Source organism: Crotalus tigris, unplaced genomic scaffold (assembly GCF_016545835.1).
Source record: "Crotalus tigris isolate CLP2741 ecotype Arizona unplaced genomic scaffold, ASM1654583v1 scf7180000017961.1242950, whole genome shotgun sequence".
Classification (NCBI taxonomy): domain Eukaryota; kingdom Metazoa; phylum Chordata; class Lepidosauria; order Squamata; family Viperidae; genus Crotalus; species Crotalus tigris.
In genome coordinates, this window is record NW_024096745.1 from 1,007,602 (window position 1) to 1,023,803 (window position 16,202).

At 36.5% G+C, this 16,202-nt stretch overlaps 1 protein-coding gene across 5 annotated transcripts in view; it reads right to left on the reverse strand.

The window, feature by feature from the left end:
- Nucleotides 1–1,617: 1,617 nt before the first annotated feature.
- Nucleotides 1,618–16,202, reverse strand: part of ANO5 (anoctamin 5) — an 86,063-nt gene continuing 71,478 nt past the window's right edge. For all 5 annotated transcript variants that reach the window (XM_039345573.1, XM_039345570.1, XM_039345574.1 and 2 more), the window contains 4 exons: nt 11,052–11,257; nt 9,937–10,118; nt 8,133–8,238; nt 1,618–4,976 (listed from right to left, as the gene is read on the reverse strand). In XM_039345573.1, the coding sequence (XP_039201507.1) occupies nt 4,752–4,976; nt 8,133–8,238; nt 9,937–10,118; nt 11,052–11,257 (719 nt within the window). In that variant the 3' untranslated portion in view covers nt 1,618–4,751. The remainder of the gene's footprint in view (nt 4,977–8,132; nt 8,239–9,936; nt 10,119–11,051; nt 11,258–16,202) is intronic.

Sequence of the window (16,202 nt, forward strand, 5' to 3'; positions counted from 1 at the left end):
AACACATTGAGATGGGCAGGTCTTTGGACAGTTGCAGCTGCCATTTTGATGTTTACCGCCTCTGAAAATGACCTGAACATAGCTTATTTCTAGTTTTTCATTACCTAGAAGGATTATCATAAGATTTTTTCAAAGATTAAAGTTTAAGCAAAATGCTACCTTTTTAGAAGATGACTGCACAATATTCAACTCTGGGTATAGTCCTAAAATCCTTCCTAATGTTGCTCCAGAGCTATACTGGTGAAGAATTGTAGATTTAATTTCTCAGTCAGTATCACAGAATAAGCTGAACTTATCTGCTATTGATAATGTCTTCCCTCTCCCCCAAAAAACTTACTGAATTACATGCATTTTGAATCCCATTGTTAGCAAAAAAAAAAAAAATCCCACTGACTGTATTGCAGACCTTATGACACCACCTATGTATTAGAAGTTTTATATGGAAGAAAGGACACAGACCTCCTCAGCTAAAAAGCAAATATACATTATGTCCTGTACACTACTTATCCAAGGAAAGGGGCATTCTATATTAAAATGAAATACTTGGTAGTATTCTTTATTTGGATTTTACCTGGATTTTACTCACACATAAGAATTGTGAAATGTAGCATTTTTCTCATTGAACAATAGCTATTATTACAGCCATTGTTTTAACAGAGATCCATTAATTTATAAAAGATTTGTGTGTATTATTTATGATTGGGTCAAGATTAGGTCCAACATGCACCAAAGGATATCCATATGTATTCTGCTTAATTTTGGCATGTAGTACATGAGCTCAATGCAGTTTGCGTAGTTTGGATAGGATTGCAATTAGTATTAAGATGGATTATCTGAGCAACAAAAAAACTTAATGACCATTAGATGACCGCAAAGCAGTACTTTAAAGTTAACTTTGCAGAACATAATACACGTATTTTCAACCTATCATAAGATGGTATTTGGACAGTAAGTTATATGAGCCATGGGACAGTATGCATTAAAACAACCAAACACAAGATGGGAGATAGGAAATTTGTCTATAGCAATCCATCCTAAAATTGTGCAAGCAGATGAGAAAAAGTATTTAACTGGTAAAAAGACCCTTGGCAGAAGTGTACTATGTATGCATGTTTAAGGCTACATAAATCTGGATGACCAGAAGGCAGCAGAAAGATACAAACAAGTTGAATTCTGGTACTAAGTGAATCCAATCAACTGGGTTTTTGAACTCAGCTCTGGTAGCCCTAAAATTGGCACCTTACTCTTTTCACTCTTTTAACATGTGTTCCTTCTCCTTCCCATTCTTTTCTTGAAAAAGCTTGTTTAGAAAATTCATGCCAATCAATGAATCAGCATATAGCCAACTTCTGTAGTCAAGACTTCTGCACTGGATGCCTCTAGTTGCAATTCAATACATACAAGAAAGTGATTGTCAGTGAACATAATGGGACTCATAGACAAAAACATATAGATGAAAGGAATAAAGTGGTAGCACTTATGTGCGAATTAAAAACCAATTACTTTTTTTCAAATGAGACAAGGAAAATAATTGTTCAAAATTATGATGCATTATATAGATACTGCTCTGGCTTTGGGACACACTTATAACTCAAACAGCAACAGCAAGCCATGAAATAAACATTTTAAGAATAAATTTATTTTAAACATTGGTTACCCATTCCACTGTTTTCAATGATCCTGGACAGAGGGCAAGAAACAATAAAGCATCTGCTTTTGTGAAAAGCATCTGAACTTGTGAAATAACAATATATGGTGGGTTATGACACAATCACATACTATTTCATTCTTCTTTGCATCTCATCCCTTAAAAAAACTCAATGTAATACAAAATATTTAGAATAGGACATTAAAAAGTCAAACAAACCCTATAAATGTTTCACACCTGAAACATTAAGAGAGCTTTTAATGATAATTCATTAAACTAGGATAGTGTTGGCTGTTTGCTCCTTTCTGTTACAAAGTATTGTGACAATTATGACATTGATATAAATAGTGCATATTCTCCATTTATAAGAACACTCATAAAGAAAGAACCGGTGATATTATGAAGTTATAAAGTGGGTGATGGCTACATACTGTATATAGACATTTGGTGGACTGCAATGCATCTTTGGTAAACTGAAATTCACATTACATAGTTTTTATCTTAGCCATGCATACATTTTTGCATTAAAATGGTATTCTTTAGCACGTTAAACTAATCATAAATAGAAACAAAAGGTTAAACAAGGATGATAAAAAATTGATTCAAAATCTGTGAAAGATAGTAAGGTTAGTTCTCAGTACAATTCAAAAGACAATAATTATTGTCATACTATTTTCCCAAACATATACCCAACACCATAAATTATGCCTTGGTTCTATGACCTATGCATAAATAAGATACTGGATGAGATGATGATGATTACTGAAATCCAATCTTTGTAAGGATTAGGCAGCTGGTTATCCTAATCACAAGTTATAGCATAGTCCAAAGATTTTCTATATTTACATATGAAAAAAGATGGAAGATGCTGCAACATATTTGATACCGATTTTGAAATATGTTTTGAAATCCAAATACTACTTTGCTCTGAGGATTTGTTAATATTATTCAAAACCTATACAATGATTCAATTCAGAAAAACTTGAGCAAACAAAATTAAATGACAGACAGTATCATTGTACATGGTCATTTTGGGATTTTGTACAGTTTAGGCAGCACTGTAAGCAATAAATCTGGAAATAATGCTGTTTCCATCAATCAAAAAGAATATTTTCATTCGTTACATTTTTTCCATAGTATTTGGAGTGTATAATTTTACCTTTTTTACTATCAGAAACAGAAATTCTAATTCACAGGCTGACTGGCATTTCAATATTTAACAGCTGATTACTACAAATACTTCATCATCATTAAATAAGATGTCCAGCATGCTTCATTTTGACTGACAAATCCAGTAATGTTTGTATTCCTTGATTACAATTCAATTAGATTATAAAGAACTCAACTGAAAGTTTGCAAAACTTGCTCCTGTCTGGATAAGTTACTGATAGACATGATTGAATATAAAAGCTGCTAACCTCATGATATCTGTGAACTGATTTGTATATCACATTATGCTATATGATTAACAGAACTAACATTTTCACATCCATTCTTTCTTTCTTAAGTGAATATACACAAGGCACTAAGCAATGGTAAAATAGATTTGGCTATAAAATTGTAGTGAATTTTCAAAAATAGTTACAATTTTAAAAATTATATAACAAAACAAGAAAACCAAATGTAAAAGGCTTATAATTAATTTCACATATATAAGACACACAAAATTGATAAATAAGACAATAAATCTGCAAAATCGTTTTAACACATCCCTTTTAAGGATACATCCTTTGACAATACTTAAAATAATCACGATTTCTTAGCATGGGGACTCTGACTATAACAATGTGCATAATATTTAATTCCTTAATTACTAAGAATACATACTCTTTACAAAGAAATACATACTCTTTACAAAGGCAGAGTCACAAAAAATGGCTTTGTTGAGAGCCCTTCTTTAGGTATTTGAAAATATACTATTTTAACATTTAAGTATGTTAAAATAGCCTATAGTGGACAAAAATTCATATCAATTCAGTGGTTTGGGTTTTTAATCAAACAATTTCCAACCTAATTTCCTATTAATGTTGGTTTTAAGTTTTGACTTAGAAGGCAAAGTAATCAAATTCTAACTGTACCCTATTGAAAAATAATCGATAATTCAATTATTTAAGCCTTTAAAATCATGCAAATAGACTGTCTACCTCAAAAAGGCATTTAAAGGTGCATATCTGTGCAACAGAAATGTATTCATGATATGTGTAAGATTTTCCAAGTATTAAATGCTTGAATACCTTATGAAGACCCAAGCTTAAAAAGAACACAATAGCACCTATGGGCAAGCAGAGAATTACAGAATAGTACTTCTTTAATACTGAGCAAGGCATCTGATTTTCTAACATCATATTTAATTTACCTCTTGGAAGAAACTTTCCAAAAAAGCTTCTCTAATAGATATGTACTTGCTGTGCTAAATCCTCTCAATTGCACCAAAGCTAATAATTATTAATAGGCTGAGTATGACTTTAAATTTAGGAACAGGCATATTAAAATGAGAAAGGCCGCCATAATCTGTGGTGTTCTTTAAAATCCCAAGACAATGATAACATAATACAATTTCCTTTCCATCTCTAGCACCATGGGTTGGCTGTGCAATAAGTGGAAGACCTCACATCAGACTCTTGGCCTTATCATTTGATTTATACACGCATTCATAAAAATCTGGGTTGGGAGACATTTGTATCTTTCTTGGCAACTCCCCAAACCTAACCAGGGACAAGCCCTTTTCACTCTTGGCAGTTTATGACTTTGAACTCCTGCTTACATCACAGAAATCTGGGAACTATTCATTACAAAAGCACTTAAGATAATAGTTATCTCCAAGAAAGCATAGTCTTACAAAGACATGGCAGTAGAAAAGAGAATGCAGTGCCATAAGCTGAAGCCTTCAAAGTTAAAGGAACCCAAAGAAAAGGGGGAAAAAAAGGTCTGTTGACTGCCCAACAGTCAAACCATATTGTCTCTTTCCTAAATATTTTTAGGAAATAAGATGGGTTAAAAATACCAGACAGCTTTCAAGGCATACTGTGGATAGAGCTCATTGGAGATTCTGGACAACAAACTTTCACAGGCTGGAATTCCAGGCAAAGAGTCACTCTTCAAGTTACATGGCTTCTGATAACTCCACTATTCCTTCACTAGCTATGACTTCCTTTTCCATGCTGGCACAGGTCCTACCTTCAAACAACTTCTGTTTCAATTTATTGAGTTCATACTCGTGTAAGATTTTCTGTGTTAAGTACTTCTCACGTTTTATTTTGGCCTTCACCTCAGATGGGACATCTGGAATCATCCAGGCCACAAAGAACTTTACAATGAAGACAACGTGCTGGAAGAGAACACAAAAGAGAAGAATGCATAAAAAGAGGCTACGGAAACATGACATCACTTCTCCTTCATTGTTTTAAATGTTTGCAGTATACGCTTGGATAAGTGAAGTTTAACACCTCTGAAACATGAAACAAATATTATCATGCTTTTGCTATTGCCAACTTTTGTGTACCAATTTTAATGTACCAATGAATTAGTTGGATAAGTGGTGTAGTAACCAATAAAAGAAAGTTCCTACTGCCATAACAATTTACCTTGACTCAGTAAAACTTAAGTAGTCTCTCTCATTTAAAAGCACTCCTCACTGAGTTCTTGACTCACAAAATTAGAAGATACATGTTTTGGAGGTCCATGTTCAATGCAACAATAAAGTGATAACTGCCATGTTGCACATGATAAGAGCAAATGCAGTTGTCTAAATACCAATCTTTATGTAATTAAATTAAATGATCATGTGTAAAAGCAAGAAGACTGAGAACTCCTGAGCTTGCATCTATATCTGCATGCATGGTATCTGTGTTATAGATATGCCTATGTTTCATGTATTAGAGAGAGACTCTAAAAGAGTTCACATGTTTGGTGACTTTAACATTTTGACTGGCTGCTGAAAGAAGCCAGAACAAAGGAGGCATAGAACTGTGGATGCCAAAATGACACACTCAGTGATGTCATCATGCAAATTCTGCCTTTATGTATTTGCATTCAAACATAATCATGCATATTTGTTTCCTTTGTCCTTTTTTTTTTACTTCCTCCACTAAGGATGCCAATGAAAAACACGATAGCCCAGAAATTGCATGGTTAGATAGTTAGCACTTTGTGCAAAAATATTCCAAATGCAACTTTTTGTCACATGTCTCATTTCAATACACTATTATTTATTGAGCACCTGAAATATTTTGTAGTATGCAAGTGTGTGTGTGTGTGTGTGCATACAACATTTTTGGGAAATTGTTTGCCATGCTGCTTCCTAAGGCTGAGATATAATGACTGGCCCAAAGTCATCTGGCTGACTTCCATGCTTAAGGCAGGACTAGTACTCTAGCCTCTCATTATTAGTCCAGTGCCAAAGATGCTTTTTCAAGAGGCAACTGGACTTTCCTGGGGTTTTTTTGAAGATGTTTCACTTCTCACCCAAGAAGTTTCTTCAGTTCTGACTGGATGGTGGGGAATGTAAGGATTTATATTCTTTGCAGATAGCTGGTTATTTGCATTTTTTAAAGAGTCATTGAGGTTTGGAGTTTATCTGTGCCCTCAGGGTCACCTGAGTAGTGCAACCGGGTGTGGAACACAGTCCTTTCAGCAGTTCCAAGAAGGCTCCACACTCATTTGCACTACTCAAATGACCCTGAGGACAGATAAACCCCCAAGTGGCCTCAATGACTCTCTAAAAACAATGCAAATGACCAGCTGTCTGCAAGGAGTATAAATCCTTCCATTCCCCACCATCCAGTCAGAGCTGAAGAAGCTTCTTGGATGAGAAACGAAACGTCTTCAAAGAAAAACAAGAAAAGTCCAGCTGCCTCTTGAAAAAGCACCTTTGGGACAACCATGACCTGGATGACTGAGAATCTCCATAGATATTAGTCTAGTACCTTTAACCATTAAACTAATTTACTTATTTACCTACTTTCCTACTATTCATACATATACACATGCAGGTTCTTGTTTGCTTTATGCATCATTGCTGCTACACAAGTTGCACTAGTTACCAATCATCTTCTGGCTGCAATTCAGGGTGCAGGTAATCGCCTATAAAGCCCTTCATGGAATAATGTCATGTTATTTGAGGGACCACCTAACTCCAATTATTTCCTTCTGTCTAGTATATTTGGGCAGCTTGAGTGCACACCAGGCTCTCTTCATTAAACATTATCATTGTGGGACCAAGAAAATATGCCCTCTCTATTATAGCCCCAGCACTCTGGAAAAAAAACAAAAATCCAAATCCCAGCCCCAATATATGTATGGATCCCACTCTGCAAGTATTCTGAAAGTGTCTTTAAAATCTCTGTTCTCAAGCCTGGGATTAGAGGTTTTGTGAGGCCCTATTGACTTTTTTTATTATTTTATTTAAGATGTTTTGTCCAGAATGTCTTATTCCTTAAATTAAGTATTTTAACTATTGTAAACCACCCAGGGTGTTTCTGGAGTTGGAAGGATGCAAAATCCATTACAGACCTAGTTTTTGTAGATGCTTAGAAAATAATAGTATATAATTTAGGAATAATTAGTAAGAAGTACTAATAAACAAGAAATAAAAATGAGATTTTATTTTTTGTAATTTATTGACTTATAATTTCCATATTTTATATCAGCCATTCATAACTCTGGGCAGTTTTAAGTAACTAATTACTTCATAATTAAGGATCAAGTTGCAGCAGAATTTAATTCACTTATTATATAAACAGCCAAAATTGTTAAGAGGAGCAAAGCAAAAAATGTAATTTCTTTCTCTATCTAATTTCCCTTAAGAAAAAACAAAGGATTTCTTTAGAATTAATTAGAACTTTTCTTACCAAGTATTCTACCACTTAGAAAAGGTTCTAAGGCCACTCAACTTCTATTTGCATAATAAAATTAAGCAGGATAGTCTTCTTTAGGCCTGAAACCCTACTGATTTTTTAAAATTTATTCCAGCTTCTTAGAAATGCTTTCAGTCCAATATTCCTTGTAGGAATTTAAGTGGGCACAAATGAAAAATTTTCCTTATTTACTTTTTCAAAAATACATCTCCTTACCATAATCATCATTAAATAGGAGAGTTCTCAGTATATTAATGTATCCTGCTTTCAAATGCATTCATTTTTTAGACGTGATATATGCAAACCCCATCAGCACAAAGGCCAAACAGAATTTCTATGTTGTCCTTTCTTATTTCAGATACGGTTTGAATAAAATAAAATTTTATTCAACAATCATATTGGTTGCAATTTTTAAATGCTACTTTCATAACATTTTTAAAAAAATGTATACCAGCAAGAGCTCTAATTATTTTCATATATAACCCCATATATACATGCATACACACACACATACACACACACACACACACACACAATCCCTTTCACTTTAACTCCAAATTGATGCTCTAGCATATTAATTTTAGGAGAGGAGCAGAAGAACTTAATAATAATTATAACAACCATTTTACCTCCATAATAATTATAAAAGCCATTTTTGCAGCCAGGATGTGCCAGAATTGCATTGTGTGCATGTACTGCTTCTCATGGTCTGGTGGATATCGATAATCCCTGTACCTGTTGAATATAAACATCTAAAGGTGAGGGGCTACCTTGAAACATGGAAGTTTACAACTGCTGTAGCATTTATGTTCATATAAAGCTGTCAGTTATGAGGGCTTTTGATGCCTGATTTTAATATTTTTTTCTTCAGTACAAAATCTGACAAATGTTTCTCATTTGTTCAGGCAAAGCAAAAGCCAAATGTGAGAATATATTTACCAGGGGAAAAAAATACACTTATTAAAAGTGATCATGAGGTGAAGCTTGGCTAGCATAGTAGGAAACATGGTGTGGCATAAATGAAAAATAGAATACAAGATGAGTAGTAACAGGTTGTACAGTACAAGCTGAAAAGAAAAAAAAATGGCTAAAAGTCAATCAAATGTATCGCACAGGACAAATGTATGACCAGCAAAGAAATAGAGAAGGCAGTCAGTAGAAAGATATACCACAAATATGGCAACCCTTTCATGTTACGCTAAAACCCATGGGAAAAATCATGGAAAATCATATAACCACTGAAAGGCTATTCTACCACACATAATGAGGCATCTGTTGCACAAGAATGCTGGAGAGAAAGGAAACTCAGGCCACAGGGGAATAGCTGTGCTTAAAAACAGTCCACATATAAGTAATCTTTACTTAGACTCTGGAAAAATGCACTGTGCAATACCCATCCACGCTGATCCATGTGCATTTCTTCTTAGAGCAGCTTGAAATGGTACAAAGGATAATCAAGCTGTTCCCACTAAAAAGCACAAGTCCATATCAAAGTGCATGGGGAATAGGAATGCATAATTCAATTCCTTAAATTTTCTGTCCTTTACTACAAAAAGATGAGGATTTCAGTTGACTCTAGTCTAGTTAATGGTATAAGCTAGAATCAATATGGCAGTTCAGCAAACTTGTTTGGCAGAGAAAGAGAAGGGGGAGAGAGCAATAGTAAAGAATTGATTTGTATGCTTTTCGTAATTTATGGTTGTGTGCTTTCTATTTACTAATGAGTGGGGTGTCTGTAGAAGAAACCTGCACTAGGCAATTTTTAGATTTGAGGAAGGGGTTGTTATTCTTTTGTGAGAAATTTTTAAAATATGGTATAAAAGTACAGTGTTTTTAAAATACAGTAATTTTCTTAATTGGGGATATAGCAACTCTAGGTATTTTGTTGTAGTTTATGAGAGCAAATACGTTGTTTTGACTTCTGGAGGAAGAAGAACAACAAATTCTAGAGTTTAGCTTGAGGAGATGTAACTTTTTTAGCTATATTTCTTATCTGGCTGATGAGTAACTCAAATGAGTTACAAATTCAAGACAAAAGTAAACCAGTTCTTGAGTTCAAGATTGCTTAACATAAATCATGGTTTCTAAACTAAGTTCAAAATCTGTGGTTTGCAAACAAAGTCTGTTATCTGAGATGAATTCAGATAATTAAGTGAAGCAAGCTGTGTCTTAGCATTACAAATGAATTAAGTTAAAGATTCAAATAACTACATTTCCCTATTTCTATAATTGATATTTTTTATATTAATTACTATAAATGCATGTTGTCTGCAATCATCTCCACTGTCACACAACTGATGCCTAAATAGCTCATAAAAATGTCAACAGAATACATGTATAAAGATGATAAAATCACAACTGATATTAGAAAATGTATAATTATTATGATGACTATATTAGTATAAAACATAAAATGGACAAATTACAACTAACCTGCAACTGGTAAATTTGCCTGGGTTCTGTTCAGGTTTGTTTTTTTCAGGAAAATCTGAGATTTGGAATACTGAAAGGCTATTATTAATGTATCCAGACATAGGTAAGTCAGGATCCGCAAAATAGGCATAATAGTATACCAATCGAGGAATCATATCAGATGTGAAGGCTACAATAAACGCCTGCAGGAAACAATTGGTTATTTATGTCAGTTTAGATATATCTTTGTATGTTCTATGCATGCTGATTAACTACTGGGTGACAAAAGATAAATTGGTTTACAATTAGATATGCTGCATATCGTGTCTATGGTTAATCTCTCAAAGTGGCCAAAACTAGTGGCATTAAAGATTTAACAGATTTTGTCCACATGTACTTATACTTAGCATTAGTGACCTAAAATAATCACACCAGGTACAAAAGAAAAACAATAACTTCACAAGCATAAAATAAATCCAATTTAATTTTAAAAGCCTAAGAAAACACAAAAGTTTGTTTCCAGCTTCAAGGACATTAGAGTAGGAGATTGATGAGCTCTGTCCTCAAGTGATTTTACTTCGGTTGTTTGCTAGCAGTGTTAGTATTAATTTTAACTTTGTGTCTTGGTATTTTACTTCTGTTATTTCCCTGAGCACCTAACTGAACATAAAAGTGGATACAAGATGATTCAACCTGTGATAATATTTCTGAGTCATTAAAAACAGAAGCAAGAGCTTAGAACATCTTTTCTAACTGAAGCAAAAAATAATGAGATATGATTTATTCATGAATAAATAAAATGTAGTTGAAGTTAAATTTATCTAGATGTAAACCTCGTGATTTAGATTTGTTTCTGATGGAATATGCTTATTAGTCAAAGAACTTGAAGCCTGTGACCTTGGGGATGTCAGGCATCAATTCCTACTCCACCTTTTCTCAGGGAAGTACTTATACTGGACCAATAGCATCAGAAAAGCCACAGATTGCTTATCTCAGGGTTAATCACTTTTTAGAACTAGAACAAGAAATTATTAAAATAAGAAATTAATAAGGACACTTTTTAAGATCTAATTGTTCTAATTGTTCCAAGTGCTCTTATGAATAGTTTAGGCAATTGTTTGGCTTTATTTACTTACGTTTGTGACAACAGACAAGATAGCCATCCCGTTTAAGATTTCTTGCCAAATTCCTATGCTATGAGCTTTGGCTGCCACAGGCCTCCGAAACTGGGTTGTAAGTTTCCAAGAATCAACTCTAATCTCCAAGATGTTGTTCATCAGAGCAAGCAGGGGTGCCAAAGGAAAAGAGGCCACAAACAGAGTAATAAATCCGAACTGAATAACTATATGGGTAGAAAACAGCAGATAAACAATTGAATGAAACCTATGAAAAGTTATATTTGAGAATCATATACTTAATACCATTAGGAACATTCATGAATAATCAACAGGTTTATATTCCTATATGAAAAGCAATTATTTGAGGTGTGCAAAACATTTTGATCTCGAAGTAGGGCCCACTGTTCTGACCTCATCCAAGTATTCCACCTTCAAAGTATCCTATTTAATGTTGAAATGCTTTTTAAAGCTCCAGAAAATATGTATTCGCACTAAAATAGATGAAGTTAAGTTAGCAATAGTTATTTATGAATGAAATGTATACTGATTGGAACTTAAAACTTATGTACTATAGATTGAAATTTGTATTTATTTATTTAATCAGTTAGTTTACATTAGATTACATTAGATTAGCAACAAGAATGATTAGGGGCTGAAGGCTAAAACATATGAAGAACAAATACAGGAATTGGGTATGTCTAATCTAATGAAAAGAAGGACTAGGGAGACATGATATTCGAGGGGCTCCTATAAAGATGAGGGGTGTGTGTCAAACTATTTTCCAAAACATCAAAAGACAAGGCAAGAAACAATGGCTGGAAACTAACCAGAAAGAGAAGCAACCTAGAACTAAAGGGAAAATTCCTAACAGTTATAATAATAATAATAATAATAATAATAATAATAATAATAATAATAATAATAATAATAATAATAAAGTTGGAAGGGACCTTGGAGGTCATCGGGTCCAACCCCCTGCTCAGGCAGGGAACCCTACACCATTTCGGACAAATGGCTGTCCAGTAGTCAACCAATGGAATAGCTTGTCTTCAGAAGTTGTGGGTTCTATGTTCTATTTATGTGCCATCCAGTCTCCACCTAAAGCAGTGTTTCTCACCCTTGACCATTTTAAGGCATGTGGACTTCAACTCCCAGAATTCCACAGCCAGCATTGCTGGCTGTGGAATTCTGGGAGTTGAAGTCCACATGCCTTAAAATGGTCAAGGTTGAGAAACACTGACCTAAAGTGACTTCAGACAGATATACTATATTTGATTTCAATGTACAGTTTAACATTTGTTCTATGAAAAATATAACATTTTGATGAAAAGCAACATCATTAGCATAATTACCCAGAACATCTGCTTACCACTAAACCAAAACCCATTACATGAGGAGAAACATGTTCCGTTTCTCCAGTCATATATGCATATTCACATTTTTATTAGGTTTATTATTTTACACTGTACATTGTAAAATTCCTTAGGGCAGAATTTTAAAACCCTTGCTCTTTTAATTGTTTCCAGTTTCCTGTGAGTACCATCCAGATGTCTAGACCTCATTCCCTAGCCAGCATTTCTACTGCTGAGCTCTTCTTGTTGATGTCCACACATTTGGAGGGCAAAGATTATGGAAGGATATTTTATACTCTTAGAAAACATTTATCCTGCTGCATAAACAAATAGAAATGTTGAAGCTGCCCTGAGTTTATGTCATTAATTGCTCTTGCCGCATCCTCACTAAATATATATATATATATATATATATATATATATATATATATATATATATATATATATATATATATATATTAAAAATTACATTAAAAATTAAAGAATAGCGATTCCTGGGTACATACATTTCAGTAAAAAAGGAAGCGATCACCAGGAAATAAAACACCAAGGTTTTAATAAATAAAAAAAAATCAAGCTTTCGATGGCTAACATCTGCCATCATCATCAGGATAAAAGCCAGCTAGTGAGGAAACCTGCTTATAAGCATAGCCACACCTAAACTCTAGCATGGACCTTGTAACAGGTCCAAACCAACTAATCCTTACTTGACTTACAGCCTTCAGTAATTCTTTCTTTTAGCTCTTACTTACATCCACCTAGCTTTCAAAGGCTAGCACCTGCCATCATCGTCAGAATACAAGCCAGCTAATGAGGAAACCTGCTTATAAGCATAGCCACGCCTAAACTTTACGCATGGACCTTGTAACAGGTCCAAGCCGACTAATCTTTGCTTCACTTACAGCCTTCAGTGATTCTTTCTTATAGTTCTTACTTACATCCACACAACCACCCACTTCCCCCCTCCCTTTAGTTCTTGAGTCATATAGGCAACGTGTGTTTCTCAAAATTAAAGGGTCCTCTGCATTATTGAGTTGATTCTTCTTCCTGTGTTCCTTCGGACGTTTCTCTCCTCCACTCCTCCAGCACGCATCGCACTCATTTGCATTCTTCAATCCTGTCACTCCTTCAACCCCCCCCCCACAATCCTTGCCACCAATCTAATCCACACTTTTACTCCCCCCCACTGTTCCCAGCGTATCGCATCCTCCGTGCTCCTCCTTCGTGCCATCCGGTGCAACTCTCAATCCGGTTGCCTCTCTTTCAGTCTTCCGTAACGCCGCTCTCCGCGAGCGTGTGACCACCCCCATAACGGGGCAGCTGTAAGTATTGATCTTCTGTACATCCATTGAAGGCATGTCTCTGTCTCGGTGGCTCTGATCGGTGCGGCCACATAGCAAAGGTGTTATTCTGCCGTTGCTCGTAGTAGGTGTTGCCTTTTTTGAATTCCTATCCATTTCCAAGGCACCGGCAACCAGGTGCGTTGTAGCGGGGGCCTCTTCACCTCTATCCCACAGGACCTGGCCGTTGCGACGATCAAAGATCTTTTGAGCCGCAGAGGACCAGGACATTACCAGGATTCACTCGGCTCTGATGACCTTGTGGACCTTCTAGTCCTTTGCCCCAAAACGTATTTTACGTTTCAGGGCACAATGTATGAGCAAATAAAGGGCACCCCCATGGGGTCACCTATTTCAAGTGTTATTGCTGAGGCTGTATTGCAGCAGTTGGAACATGTAGCGATGATCCAGTACTGCCCAAAGTTCTGGGCCCGCTACGTTGATGACACGTTTGTCATAATTAAGAGGAGTCAAAAAGCTGACTTTGTGGACACACTTAATTCGGTGTGCGTGGACCTGCAATTTACGGAGGAGTAGGAGTATCAGGGTAAGCTGGCATTTCTTGATGTCTTAGTCCAACGCCAGCCGGATGGGACCTTAACTACCCGGATCTATCGCAAACCCACGCACACCGATAGAATTTTGCATTACAACAGCAATCACCCGCTGGCCCACAAAGTCAGCTGCATTAGAACCCTCTTTAAGAGGGTGGACTCCCATTGCAGTACAGCCGAAGCTAGGATGGAGGAAAGAAAACACCTCCTCCATCTCTGTAGGTACAATGAGTACCCCATGAAATTCATCGGATGCCACAGTACTCTGTCCCAACCATCCCAAAATCCATCAAGTGGGATGGTACCATCACAGATGACTCGTATCACCCTCCCTTACATTAGCAACATCTCGGAAGCCACCACCAGACTATTGGCACCCTATGGTGTAAGGGTTGCATATAGACCTGACCGGACGTTGCGTTCCTGCATTATGAGACCAAAGGACCCACTCCCCATAGTTGAGAGATCTGGAGTTGTTTACAGGATTAACTGTAATGACTGCCCAGGCAATCATGTGGGAGAAACTTCCAAAAGGGTCAGAACAAGAATGCAGGAACACAAGCTGGCAATAAGAAGAGGTGAGCAATACTCCGAAATACTGACTCACACAGAGGAGTTTGGTCATAAATTTAATTTTGACGACGTAAGGGTGGTTGCCAGTGACACCTCCAAAAGTGGTAGGTTACTCAAAGAAGCCTGGTTTTCAGACAGCATGTCAATCAATAGACATGTGGACCTACGCCCAGCATATCAGACCATGAAGGCGTGGGAAATGCGTAGACGACCTGGGAAAAAACATCTGAGTAACAAAAACTCTGGGTGTCCATTAGATGAAACTGGCAACAAAAAAGAAAGACATCTACAATCTAGACCCCTTTAGTTAACGATTCGTGTGTACATCCACCGTTAATTAAGAAATTTATTGATATTAGTGGCCCATTCTCGGATGCCCCAGACACCTCCTTGCATTGTACCCAATACTCAAGAATAAGAACAACAAGTGTCCCAATTAACACAAAACAAACTCGCTACCCCAGTGACCATATCGGCTCCACTGTCCCCAATGGTGCCCCCGCTACAATGCACCTGGTCGCCAGTGCCTTGGAAATGGATAGGAATTCAAAAAAGGCAACACCTACTACGAGCGACAGCAGAATAACACCTTTGCTATGTGGCCGCACCGATCAGAGCCACCGAGACAGAGACATGCCTTCAATGGATGTACAGAAGATCAATACTTACAGCTGCCCCGTTATGGGGGTGGTCACACGCTCCCGGAGAGCGGCGTTATGGAAGACTGAAAGAGAGGCAACCGGATTGAGAGTTGCACCGGATGGCATGAAGGAGGAGCACGGAGGATGCGATACGCTGGGAACAGTGGGGGAAATAAAAGTGTGGATGAGATTGGTGGCAAGGATTGTGGGGGGGTTGAAGGAGTGACAGGATTGAAGAATGCAAATGAGTGCGATGCGTGCCGGAGGAGTGGAGAAGAGAAACGTCCCAAGGAACACAGGAAGAAGAACCAACTCAATAGTGCAGAGGACCCTTTAATTTTGAGAAACACACGTTGCCTATATGACTCAGGAATTAAAGGGAGGGGGGAAGTGGGTGGTTGTGTGGATGTAAGTAAGAACTATAAGAAAGAATCATTGAAGGCTATAAGTGAAGCAAGGATTAGTCGGCTTGGACCTGTTACAAGGTCCATGCGTAGAGTTTAGGCGTGGCTATGCTTATAAGCAGGTTTCCTCACTAGCTAGCTTGTATTCTGACGATGATGGCAGGTGCTAGCCATTGAAAGCTAGGTGGATGTAAGTAAGAGTTAAAAGAAAGAATCACTGAAGGCTGTAAGTGAAATAAGGATTAGTTGGCTTGGACCTGTTACAAGGTCCATGCTAGAGTTTAGGTGTGGCTATGCTTATAAGC